This window comes from Misgurnus anguillicaudatus, chromosome 3 (assembly GCF_027580225.2).
Source record: "Misgurnus anguillicaudatus chromosome 3, ASM2758022v2, whole genome shotgun sequence".
In the NCBI taxonomy this organism is placed as follows: Eukaryota; Metazoa; Chordata; class Actinopteri; order Cypriniformes; family Cobitidae; genus Misgurnus; species Misgurnus anguillicaudatus.
The window spans coordinates 39,075,870-39,089,181 of NC_073339.2; the positions used below are offsets into that span (position 1 = coordinate 39,075,870).

The following is a 13,312-nucleotide window of genomic DNA, read 5'->3' on the forward strand; positions in this document are numbered from 1 at the left end:
GTGTATTTAATCTTCAGGATGATCCGGATGAGATGGAGCCGACGCCAAAGAGGCCCAGGCTGTCCAATACAGATATTAAAGCTCAGTAAGTTTATCATAGTCTGTCTGTTTTAGACTTTACATTTTTTATTTGCACAAATGTTTACAGAAACAGTTCTTAACAATATATTTATATGTATTTATAGACATTCATCTCCTCACGGGCTGTTGGCGGAGGTCACGCCACCTCAGGCCATGTAAGTTTATCAAAATCTCTTTAAATTCATCTCTAACCAGTTGGTATTACGTTTAGCTGTGTTTTTACATTTTTTACAGTAAAGTTATCAGAAACAGTTCTTACGGTATCTTTATTTGTATGTGTAGACTTTCACCTCCTCACAGACAAGCGCCTCCTCCCGCCTCTCCTGCTCAGCGTCGTGCTGTCAAGCGTCCGGCGTCTTCACAGGTAGATTAAAACTAAAGGCTTTAGCAGAACTCAATGATCATTTTAATTTGTTTTAATATACGTGTATTTAATTTTCAGGATGATCTGGATGAGATGGAGCCGACGCCGAAGAGAAAGAGGCTAAATGGGCTGGCGGCTGAGGTCACGCCTCCTCCGGCCCAGACGCCATCATCCTCTCAGGTAAATTTAACCGTTTAGACCTAAATGTTATTAAGTGACAATTTCATTGAGAATTTAATTTAATTTATTAAATCTTTGATTGTTTTATTTACAGCAAAATAAAGCAGACGCTGGGGAGGTCGACTGCTCTTCTGTGCCTCAGTAAGTCTTTATTTCAGCATTAATCTTTGTTAAACTACATTTAGTTTTTTATTTAAGATGTTTTAGCGATTGAATGTTTGAATTCTCACAGTACTTTTATATGTGTTTATAGACCTTCACCTCTTCAGAGACATATGCCTCCTCCCGCCTCTCGTCGCCGTCTTTGGCGTCCGGCTCCGTCTTCACAGGTAGATTTAAAGCGAAGGCTTTAACAGAACTAAATATTCATTTTATTTTGTTTTAATATACGTGTATTTAATCTTCAGGATGAGATGGAGCCGACACCAAAGAGGGCCAAACTTAAAAGGCTGTCGGCTAAGGTCACGCCGCCTCCGGCCCAGACGCCATCATCCGCTCAGGTAGATTTAACCAAATACTTAAATGTTATTAGTGACAATTTCATTGAGAATTTCATTTCATTTATTAAATCTTTGATTGTTTTATTTACAGCAAAATAAAGCAGACACTGCCGTGGCCGACTGTTCTTCAGCTTCTCAGTAAGTCTTTATTTCAGCCTTAACCTGTTATATTACATTTAGTTTTTTATTTGAGATGTTTTAGTGCTTGAATGTTTGAATTCTCACAGTGCTTTTATATGTTTATAGACCTTCAACTAATAACAGTCGGCCAATCCGGCAAGTGTCTCCTCCCGCCTCTCCTACAAAGCGTCGTGCTCTTAAGCGTCCCGCTCCATCCACTTCACAGGTAGATTTATACCAGAGCCCTGAACAAAACAAATTCAATTAAAAAAGTTATTTGATGTCTTAAATCTCTGTTTGTTTTATTTGTAGGAAGCATCTGAAGGCATGGTATCAGACGCCAAGAGACCCAGACTGGATGGGTTACTTTAAAAAAAAAAAGAGAAGAAGAAGAAGAGACCCAACCTGACCTCCTCAAACCCCGAGCAGAAAATAAATAAAAATATTTTGATATTAAACAGAGTAGAGTAGTGGAGAAAACAAAAATGAGAAAGATTGTTTGTGACGCATTCATTATGTTCATTTATTGTGTCAAACTTAAATGTAATGCGATTATCAGCCGCATCAAATGAAAAGAGCAAAAATCATGATCAGGTTTTACCAACATTTCCATCATCCACTAGAAAGCACTTACAACCAAACTTACTGTAAACCTAATAAGACAAAGAACCAAGTTAGATTGAAATCACTGAGAGAGAAAGTTAACTTAGTCTAAAGTTTCTCTGTTCTCCTTTAACTCCTTTAGTAACACTAAACAGACAGATCACAGATGAGTTCAAACAGTTAACTAACTTAAAATCAATTCAAGGTCTTTACATCTTCTAACAATCTGATTACGAGGTTAAAAGATCAAAAAGGTTTTCAAACGTCTCTCTACAGCTTATGACGTATAATATATGAGAGATTTCTGACTGCAGCAATAACTTATAAAACATAACACTTATTTTTATTATCATAAGAAAACATTGATGTTTATTGGTTATGATGTGGATGACTAATATAAACATAAATCATTTCTGAAGAGTTTGTTTTGAATAAACACAGTAAATAATCTTTTATTTAATATCTAAAGGTGAAAACATCTGTAAGAGAGATCTGTATATGAGCTGTTGACTGTTAATGTTTGTATATAGCACATGATTCACATTGTTTTCTTTATCACACTGCATTCAGGGATCTTGATGGCCACATAAAGGAGGTGATCTATAAATCAGCACAACATTTTATTCATCTGTTTCAGAGGTAAGTCATTTTATTACAAATGTTACTTTATAAAGTCACTGTTTTATCATTATAAGTCAATTAAATGATAAACATCCAGTGATGCTCTGAATGAACTGAGATTTATTGAACACACAGTGTTTCTGTTCATCTCATGTTATTCTTGAGTATTTATAGAGTAATATTTCATCCTGAAGAGTCTTTAGTTTGATTAGATTTATAAAAGAGAGATCAGCTTTAACTCTGGAGATGAACTGTGGGAGGAGCGAGTCAAGAACAAGCAACACACACAAAACATTATCTCACTATCTCTTAATAACTTATAATTCACTACATGTTCATATCAATGATGAATTCATGAATTCAGCTTTAAACAAACACACACACACAACTTCGCTGTTACTCTGTTTCAGGGTTTATTTTAGTTAATGATATTTATCTTCAGAGGACGTCTGCGGATGCGTGCACTTATGATGAGCGTTCAGCAGTGCTATATTATAATGTTAAAGCACTTTTATTACATTTACAGATGCAAATATCAATTGCTGTCTATCTCTGTCTGTTTTCTTTTTGAAAATAAAATATTTTTTAATAAAATGGATTGTTGTTTGTGATTGGACTGAATACTATACACATACATATGTTTATTATTAATATATCTCCAAATATCAGTGAATGCATAAATTAAACACAAGTTACATGCAATTCAATCAGTTACTGAATGTTACAATAAAGTACATTTACACATCAATTCAAAACAAACTCATCGCTCTCTTTTACTTATTAGATAATATGAGATCTCAATTTATAATAAATGTGTGTGTAAATACATTGTCAATATTGAGCCAGAAACTTTAACCTATACTTGTCCTATACATTTGATCTATAATTGGTCTTTTTCTTTAAAAATGGGCCTTTTGCAGCTACTTTCCTGAGCTATCATTTTTTGGGCCAAATGATTAATGACATATTATGTTACTATGGGCACTAATGTAACATTTCCATTCTCCACTTCTGTCACAGCAGATTGTTCAATGCAAATGAATTATTATTAGTGTAGTGCACTGAAAAAGCATTACACAAAATTATTGAAAATCTGTAAGGACTGTAAAGTTTGCAGTTGCTTTAAAAAACCATAGGTCTCCCATTTCTGTTCCTGGAGGGCAGAAATCAGTCTCAACCCCAATCAAACACATCTGAACCTGCTAATATCACAGGGCTGACAACGTTTGAGTTCATCTTGGAGTGAGATTTAATGGGGGGAGAGGGTGTTTGAGGGTTTACAGAGGGTTGGCATCTTGGGGTGGTTATTAAATTATTTATTACAATTATATTTCACTAATTGATTATTAAATAATAAAATCATTATGTGTGATCTTTACTAAAATAACCATTTGCCAAACAACTTATTTGATAACAGTGTGGATTTTTTGCTCTTTCTCTATTGAATTGTTGCAAAAAAGGTTTGCATTACAAATGCAATTACATTTTTTAAATTAAATTGAATTAAAAGCTTTTACTGAGTTTAAAGTCTGTTATCATTTTTTATCCCATCAAAGTTCTTAAAAGTCTAATAAGTGGTCTCTGTAAAATTGATATTGATTGATGCTAATTACAATACACCAAAACCTATGAGTACTAAAAACTAAAAGTATTCAGATTTCATACAATAATCTTTTCAGATTTAGAAGTTCAATTTTAGTCAGCTCCTCTGACAGTATCTATATCTATTACCACAGAATCATTGTACAGGTAGGTATACAGGTACTACTCAGCACTATGGCATGAATGTTGTCAATAAAGCTTTTGTTAAACCTTAAACATTCCTTTAAAGTGGTCAGGTCTGCATAACAACTAATCATTTGCAGAATAAAAGTTTTTCTTTACATCATATATGTGTGTGTACTATGGATAATATAAATACACACACATACATGTATTATATATTTAATGTGGCACTTCCTCCTCACAGCAGCAGTAATGTGCATTGGTGAAAGATGGATACAGTTAACACTCATTTATACATCACTCATTATATTATCAAAAATAGTGACAATAATCCAAATTCAGAAAAAAACTGTCACAATCTTATAAGATCGGTAAAATTGCACATTTGCATCAGGCTTAAAAAACAAACCTCACCCGGATTGAATCAAGAGCGTATCGGTGACGTAATAACTGTGACGCGCATGAAAAAAATAAAATATTATAATAATAAAGATATTTTTATTTTTGTACAAATATTACCTCCAACAAAAAGTATGGGATTTTGAGTGAAAAGCTTTAATAAACACATCTACATTAACGTACTGGTTTATTTTGCAGAAATATGACAGTAATACCACACAGCAGACATGGGGACTTGTGACTTGGTGACTTGGACTTGAGTCGACTTGAGTCGCTATTTTTGTGACTTGTGACTTGACTTGACAAAAAATAAAATACTTGAGACTTGACTAGGACTTGGAAGTTAAATAATCGGGACTTGAATTGAGACACGATGACTTGAATGACTTGAGTGTTAATCACATCATGTTTTCAGTTTGAATATAAAATATATAAACTATTTTAAAAAATAAAGTTGACCCAGCTGGAGCGCAGGCTGAGAACGGCGTTGTCATGACTGAATCACAACACTATCATCAGTCATGCCCTCTCGTACCTTACGCACACCACGCCCACTTAGAACAGATATCAACATGTCAGCCGGAGGGGTAGGGGGGGTCATCGCTTTCGGCTTCAACAACTTGGGAAAAGACAAACAGTGCGTTGCAAGACATGCAACATTAAAATCACGGGCAGCCAGACGACAACCTCCAATTTCGTACGTCATTTGAAGGTTAGTTGCTAGTTAGCTAATGGTAGTTAGCTATGATGAGGCTATGATGAAGGTTAATGGCTAACTAAAGTAGCCATTAACCCTCATCATAACGTGTTGGGGACAAATGTGGGCAAAATAATCTTGATTTATTTAAAAAAAAAATACTCCCCTTGATCTGAGCGGTACGAGACTTGGCTACTGTGTCTAAGTTTACCACCTGAACACACATACACACAGAGAAAAATACTGGATTCTACAATGTTAGGGTCGACTCGTTTCATATCACGTCTTTTGCGCGCTTAAGTGCGTTATTTCAAATTTAGGTGCACAAACGGAATAGATTACAGCCGTTTCTCAATACCAAGTATGCCAAACTCGGACTTGTGTCCTTCGTAGTTCGAACTTCCAAGTACAGACTCGGAAGAACGAACTCCTGACGCGAAATGCATTCTGGGAAACTTCGCTGTCATAAGTCCACACAAGTCTCCTCTGATGCATCCTCTATAAAATGGGCGGATCAAGAACACATCCGGGGATTTTATGTGAACTTGGGCTTAATGCGAACTTTGAATTGGAACAGTACTTGGTCCGTGACTGATGACGTTTCACAAGTTCACAAGAACACAAGTACAGACAAGAACGCATATTGAGAAACGGCCTACAATTTTGTTTGATTCCATGATGTATTTTACTGAACATGAGTAATTCTTTATATCTTTATATTCTATATATCTTTATTAAGATCAGATTCTGCAGGTAAAATGACAATAATAAGGTTACTTGACTTGGACTTGACTTGACCTACTACAAGACTTGACTTGACTTGACATGGCCTGTGACTCGACTTGACTTGACTTGACCAAGAAAAAAAATACTTGGGACTTACTTGAGACTTGAAGGTTCAGACTTGAGACTTACTTGAGACTTGCACATGTGTGACTTGGTCCCATCTCTGCCACACAGTATCAAAACAATATTACAGGGCTAGTCACCTGGCGGCCCGCTGTTCACCTTTGGCCGTTTCTTTCTCAATCGGAAGGCTGCAGCCTCCGGAGGTCGCATATGCAGACTGCATACTTCATCAAGATTAAGTTAACTGAGCATTACATTCACAAATCATAAGCATATTACAACAATTTACGATTAACTAAGAATAATAGTCAACTTTATAATTGTTTTTATAATTGTTAAAATTCTGAAATAAGACTTAATCATTCATGTATGCAGCCTAGAAATGCGACCTTCGGAGGCTGCAGCCTTATTGAGAAACGGCCATAGTCTGATTTAAATTCAGCGTGGTTATTTTTACCTTACCACTGTACAAGACAACACAGAAAGGGGCTGTGTGGGGTGCCAACCATCTGCGGGTGCGTAATTATTTGATCCAATTCGAGCTTTGGATGCATTAAAGAAAATAAACTTATGCGACTACACCGCATGTGACGTGGCGACCGGAAGTGATGTATTTCAGTGTGTTCCAATCAAAACTGTGTGCAAAGTTAAAATTATTAATTATTGTTTGTTTTACTTTATCAGTAACACTCGAATACTCTAATTACTGGTAAGTAAATTATTAACTATATATTCGTAGATTAAAGGTTCTCTCCTATGACAGATTTACGATTAAACTACATTTTCTTTACGACTGCCACTAGGGGGCGAACTCCCGACATTTATATCTGTTTAATGTACAATGGAAAGGCTGTTTAGCATATCTATAAAATATTAAAAAAGAAAACATGTAGTGCAATTTTAGTCATTAGGGGAAGACTGGCTATATGTTGTGGGTACTTGACATGTAACAATTAATGAAAGTAAACAGTTATGAACAAAATATGTTTAGGAGTGTTGATCTCTTACACTTACTATTAACATTTGGCTCTTACATGTTAAACTGCAATTGTTTTTAAAATATTAATAAAGAAAATATGAGTTTTCAGTAATTAAAAGGCTTTCAAATTTCAATTTTTTTTGAAAATGCATGTTTTTTTTTTCAAATATACTATAACAAAAGTAACAAAAATGACAACAACACACACATATATGGTAAAAGTAAAAAATATATCAAAAGTAAAAATAGGGGTAAAAGTTTGGCCCGCGTCATAAAATAAAATCTTAAAATCTGGCCCCTGAAGAAAAGTAGTTGAAGACCCCTGCAATATTACATACAGAATTTTGTGGTAAAACGACCCCCCCCACACACACACAAAAAAAAATCAACCAGACCAGACAACTTCCACACCAGATTCGTGTGAAAGTTAAAATAATTAACAAATGATGTTTTTGAAAACTTTTCATTATTTATAACTGTGTTATATAGTTCAAAAAAGTTTAAAGATCTTTGCACAGTTAATTTGCATCCCCCTCATGTGCTGCGCCCCACATAGCATGTCCCGTTTTTGCCCCATATCGATTTAAAACTAAGTTACTCTGCCCACCAAAGCATGTAGAAGAAACTATTTCAGAAAAAAACATTTGCCGATTATAACAAAATACTTGTTTATTTTGAATGTGGTCGCTCAGGAATGGACTCCAGATTGCAGTCCTCATATGTGTCAGCTGAAGCCCTTTTTACATCACGAGAAGAAAACACACACAGCAAAAAAAGATTTTAGTTTGAGTCAAAAGTTAGAGACATACAACTATTTGTATTAGAAACTATGATGTAATATACATGAACATATATATATATATATATATATATATATATATATATATTTTTTACAAATGCCTTATGTTTGCTAAATAACTCATGCTTATAATGCTCAGCATTGCAGATAATACTCATATTTCTCCCACATATCTTATTCATTCATATCACTATAAACATGTGCATTTACATAACATGTCATAGAAAAATGAACACATGTAAATCTCGTGTCTTAGTCATTTATTTTACAATCAAAAACAGCTAACATGAAACAAAAACTGTAAATGCATGATGAACATAACAAGCCAAACTTACCTTATCTGAGCAGCAGCTCCACTGCTCAATGCATCTCTGGTGACGCGTCTTTATTTTGATACAGTCTGGTCTTTTTGCACCTCGCTCGTGCTCCTCATCACCTTCTCCAAAACAAAAAAGTAATCTGCAATCGACGATCCAAAACGGAGATATTTATATCTAAACCTTATCGTTTCTTTAAGCTCTGTATAACTAGCCATAGCCGCTAGCATAACAGCATTTGGTTGCGCAAGTGTACGTGTGTTTGGGCAGATCTGCGCAGACGCACATTTTACCGACACAAACCAATCAAACTGAATCCTTGTAATCGTTTATGATTGGTTACTATCCCCATCAATCAAAACTTTGTTTGCTAGGCATTGGCTGGCTTTATTTTGGCTTCATCCAGTCAACACCTAAGGAACGCTAAATGACAGCTCGCTTACCCAATGATGCACTCCCTGGGCATTTTAAATTCTCAAACCTTATATGATTGGACAAAACAGAAAAAGGCGGTGTCATTTTTTCGGGGAAGAAATTAACGGAGTAGAAATAGATTACTTTTCAAGAATCGATATTTCATTGAAAATTTACTTTTTTTTAATTGAAAATGAACATGATCGATCATACTAACCGGAAGCGCGCATGTAAACAAAGGCGGATCTTTTGGCATTTGTCCCTATTTTTCGTTGTTTTGGATTAAAATTGCGGGATGCATTTTAAAGAGTGGACACTTACTGGTGTTGAGATGATATGTAAGTATTGTCCATATTAATATGCGGTCCGTCTGCATTTCATTTAATCCTTTCCACTCCAGTGTATTATGAAAAAACAAGATATGAACATGAACACGAAGGACAGAAACCCATAGATAGGCTACGCCCTTATGGCCCGCCCACGTGCCTGTGCGGGTTACGTTTAAATAATAATTTGTGAATGAATAATTTCATAGTTAACTATTTATGCTGTGAGATTTTATTTTAAGATTTTTAAAGTGTATCTGACACATGGATGGGTGTCTCTGGGCTAATATGCCCCAGCTATCCACTGACTTAACAACCTGGCCTGAGATAAAACCTGAAAGCGTGTGTCTCACTTTTGTTTTAAGTGTTATTTGCAGTTTTAATATTTTTATAAGATTTTCTTAGATAAGCTTGATCTCTATTTGAAGTTTGCTTTTGCACACGCCACCATTTTAGGAATGCGTTGAAGTACACAGATAGTATCGCGAGAAGATGACGTACACGCGCACTCAACTGCATCTCTCTTAAACAAAAATTCACAAATTACATCAACACCAATAATTGTCACTAGAATTGCTGATATAATTGAAACAATAATTAATTTAGATTAAACTGGATTTGTAAATTTGTGAAAGACCACAGCGTATTATATGTCAATGTGCGTCAATATTATGTCAATTATTTATTTAATCATTTCTTATTAATTATGCAACTTAAACCTGAAACAGATGCGAATAATGACATTAGACACTGAAAAGCTATTGATAAACTTTTAAGTAAATGTACAAAGCACATCGTTTAAATTAAACATTTATTAAATTATTTAATTTAATTTATAATATATTTAATAAATATTAAAGTAATGTATCTAATGAAATGTATTAAATCATTAACTGTCACATCATCTTCAGGCTTCAAATACTTTTTGCTCCCGCATTTCTGATTAGTTTACAAGCTATGGCGTCACTTAATTCTGCAGGCAGCTATGTGAGACTGATATGATGTCTGTTCAGGAGACAATATCGCACCAAACTTATACAATTTCTTAAGGTTCATGTTTAGTACGAGGAATAGTGATCTGAAATAAAGTTTACCAAAATAATATTAAGGATAATCTCTTTTTGTTTATATTTTTGCCCATTTTACCTTTTATTTAAACAGTGATAGAGGAGGAGAGAGGGGTCGCCGAAAGTCCGAAAGCACCACATGTCGGAGCGCTGCCCAATAATAACTTCATCGGCTCCGACGGATATAAAAAAATGTTTATTTCTTTTTGTGAAATAGAAAATACAGAAAACATGAAGCCTACACGTTACACTAAATTAACTGTTTAATAACACTCCCTCTTAATTTATTTATTTATTTACTTCTTATCACTTTTATTATTTTATTAGTAGCCTATATTATTTTCTTTTGTGGTTTTAATGTAATTATATTTTATATTGTTTACTTATATTAATTGCGGGTTGTAGAGCTTGAAATATGTATAAGTGTATTTTAATTATTTTTTTAAATGTAAGTACAAATGTACACAAAATATATATTTTTTTAATGTTAATTTGTGTAAAGTTTTAAATCGAAAGTCATAATAAACAAGCATTAAATGAGGTGTAATGTACATATTATTACACGTATGTCATTTACAACATTTATACAGTTATTTAAATGCATGCTGGTGACAGTTTTACCTAAATTTTAATTATTCTTTTTAAAAGCTCAGACTAAAATGTACAATATCCGTTTAAATCTTTCAATATTTCTCTGTGTGTTTGCTACCTTAATTAATTTCGAAACACTTTAAACTTTAAAGTTTGTAATCTGATTTGTCTATAATAAAAACAAATGTTAATGTGTAAAACAGTTTGAATCGGTTTGAATGAATGAAATGCGAGAATCTATTCATAGACGGACATTTGCCGCCTTAAAATATGTTACATTTAAAGTCATAAGAATCCAATTTTTATTTAATGTTAAAACCAAGCACACTAATACAATATTAAACATTCCTTTTTGCGAACAAAATATATGGCGATTTATTTATTGAAGTCAACACAAATAGCAAATACTACTGAAAGGGCGTGTAAATATTAAATTATTAATACGATAATATTTAAAAAGATGTGATCATTTACTTTTCAAATGTTATAACAAAATATCTAAAGGGCGCTTTATGAAAAATATTAATTCTTTTAATATCCGTGTTTACTATTGGACTGAAAAGAATTTTATTGTTGAAGACTTTTTATCTGATATAGAAAAGATAGACAATTCCCGATATTCATAAAGCAATTATAAAAAATGATATATATGTGTGTGTGTTTGTGTTTATGGTTTCCATGGTTTAACTACAGTTAACAATTTTTAATGTTCGTACGGTGACGCTGTAATGCAGTGATTATTACGTCAAGTTTCAGAGGCTATAAAAGACAGCGCGCGCTTCATTGTTTCGTGGGTTTTCAGTTCGGCGTGTTTTGGTTCTTGTTTACAAGTCCAAGGCGATTTTCTGTGTTTTTCGTGGTTGTTTGTTTGTCTTTGTGTGTTTTGTTCGTCATGTTTCCCGTCTTTGTTATTGACAGAGGATCACGACGATTCCCTTCAGCGGAAGAGCTTTCTGCTGCTTTGAATAACGGGTCGACTCTCCTGTTTGTTAAGGAGAATCGGCCCGTTGTTGCAATCAGCAGACCTCTATCTGCTCCTGAGTTCACTGAGCCCTCCGTCCCTGTGTCACAGGAGGAGGCGCTCAGTGAACCGGGCAGTCCGCATGAGGGAAACACAGTGGATGCTGAGGTTTCGGTGAGGCCGTTGTCTACAGCAGAGGAAGCCTGTAAGTTTATACATATTCACCTCTGTAATAGTCCAACAATATCTGTGACTGATGTACAAACAAAAAACACTGAGTGAAATGTGTGAGAGAGAGACACTGTTAGCAAAAGGACTTTTTAATGATTAATAATATTCCCTTATGAATACTGATCGTTTTGTTTTTTCAGTTAATTCACTTTTTTTAATAATTATTTGAAGTTTTAAAGTGTTTTGCTGTCCTTCACCACCATATGACACTGAATCTCAGATTGACAATCCTGGATGATATGCTGGATTAATGGATGATCCTTGAATCCTTAATTCTTATCTGTTCTTTTCACTTACAGGTCCAGAGGAGAAGGCCATGGTCAAGGTTGAAGACACTGAGGAGGAGGCGTCTTCTCCTGATCATGAGCTTTCTCCAGTGTCTGGTTCAGGCTCTGTCACCAGCTCTCTTACTGAAGGGTAACATAAGACTTACACAGCATAAAACTCTTTGTAATAGATGTCTGCAGTCATGTGTTTAACCTGACTTATTGTTTTGATATATTTGTCGGATCAGGAGTTCCTCTGTTGTGGACGACGAGCCTCCACTCAGCATCCAACCAGTGCTGTCGCTGCCGTGGATCGGTGGGGTGGTCCCCATAGAGGACATGAAGCCACCAGCTCCCACGAAAGGTGTGAACGCACTTGATTTAGTATATTTGTGAACATTATTTTGTTGTCATCAAGTTGTTTAATTTAACCTCTTTGCTTTGTTCCCATAAGGTCTTCCAGTTTGGAAAGACCTAGGGGACACGGTGGACCTTCATGTCGCTCATGAGGAGACCACACCACCATCCTCCACTCAGGCAGCCGACACACATCAGGTGAGATTCTGTCTGCTTGTCTCATCTTCAGAGAGTTTTTATAGAGAGGAATTATGTAATCACAAAAGTAAAACATCACATTTCAATACCAGCCCGAGTGTTTAACAGTAACTAACACATAACCTAACTGATGATGATGTGATTTCTAGGGCGATGCTCTCAGCTCTGTGATGTCTGAATTGACACCAGCTGATCGAGCCGCCGCTCCCCCATCTCCTGCGTTATCAACAGCAGAGGAAGCCTGTAAGTTCAGACATTTTCACCTGTAATCTGTCCAACAATATCTGTGACTGATGTTCAAACAAAAAAAACATGTGAAATGTGTGAGCGATAGAGACACTGTTAGCTAAAGGACTTTTTAATGATTAATACTATTACCATGTGTAACCTGATCATTATTTTTTGCAGTTAATGAAATTTTTTTTAAATAATAATTATTTGAAGTTTCGAAGTGTTTTGCTGTCCTCCACCATATGACACTGAATCTCAGATTGTCAATCCTGGATGATATGCTGGATTAATGGATGATCCTTAATTCTTATCTGTTCTTTTCACATACAGGTCCAGAGGAGAAGGCCATGGTCAAGGTTGAAGACACTGAGGAGGAGGCGTCTTCATCTGATCATGTGCTTTCTCCAGTGTCTAGTTCAGGCTCTGTCACCAGCTC

The 13,312-nt window shown here is 35.1% G+C and overlaps 1 protein-coding gene across 1 annotated transcript; it reads left to right on the top strand.

The window, feature by feature from the left end:
- Nucleotides 1-526: 526 nt before the first annotated feature.
- LOC129440505 (uncharacterized) lies at nucleotides 527-1,703 on the top strand. Its single transcript, XM_073860002.1, has 7 exons — nucleotides 527-625; nucleotides 720-766; nucleotides 879-954; nucleotides 1,033-1,125; nucleotides 1,217-1,263; nucleotides 1,372-1,471; nucleotides 1,558-1,703. Exons 1-7 carry the CDS (start codon nucleotides 539-541, stop codon nucleotides 1,615-1,617), a joined length of 510 nt encoding a protein of 169 aa, XP_073716103.1. The 5' UTR covers nucleotides 527-538; the 3' UTR covers nucleotides 1,618-1,703.
- The last annotated feature ends 11,609 nt before the right edge of the window (nucleotides 1,704-13,312 follow it).

Bases quoted from the DNA above. Each gene is read 5' to 3' on its own strand.
- LOC129440505 (XM_073860002.1), top strand. From the start codon at position 539: ATGGAGCCGACGCCGAAGAGAAAGAGGCTAAATGGGCTGGCGGCTGAG. The intron at 767-878 runs GTAAGTCTTTAT...ATGTGTTTATAG, and splicing joins GACTGCTCTTCTGTGCCTCA to ACCTTCACCTCTTCAGAGAC. The intron at 1,472-1,557 runs GTAGATTTATAC...TTTTATTTGTAG, and splicing joins CCGCTCCATCCACTTCACAG to GAAGCATCTGAAGGCATGGT.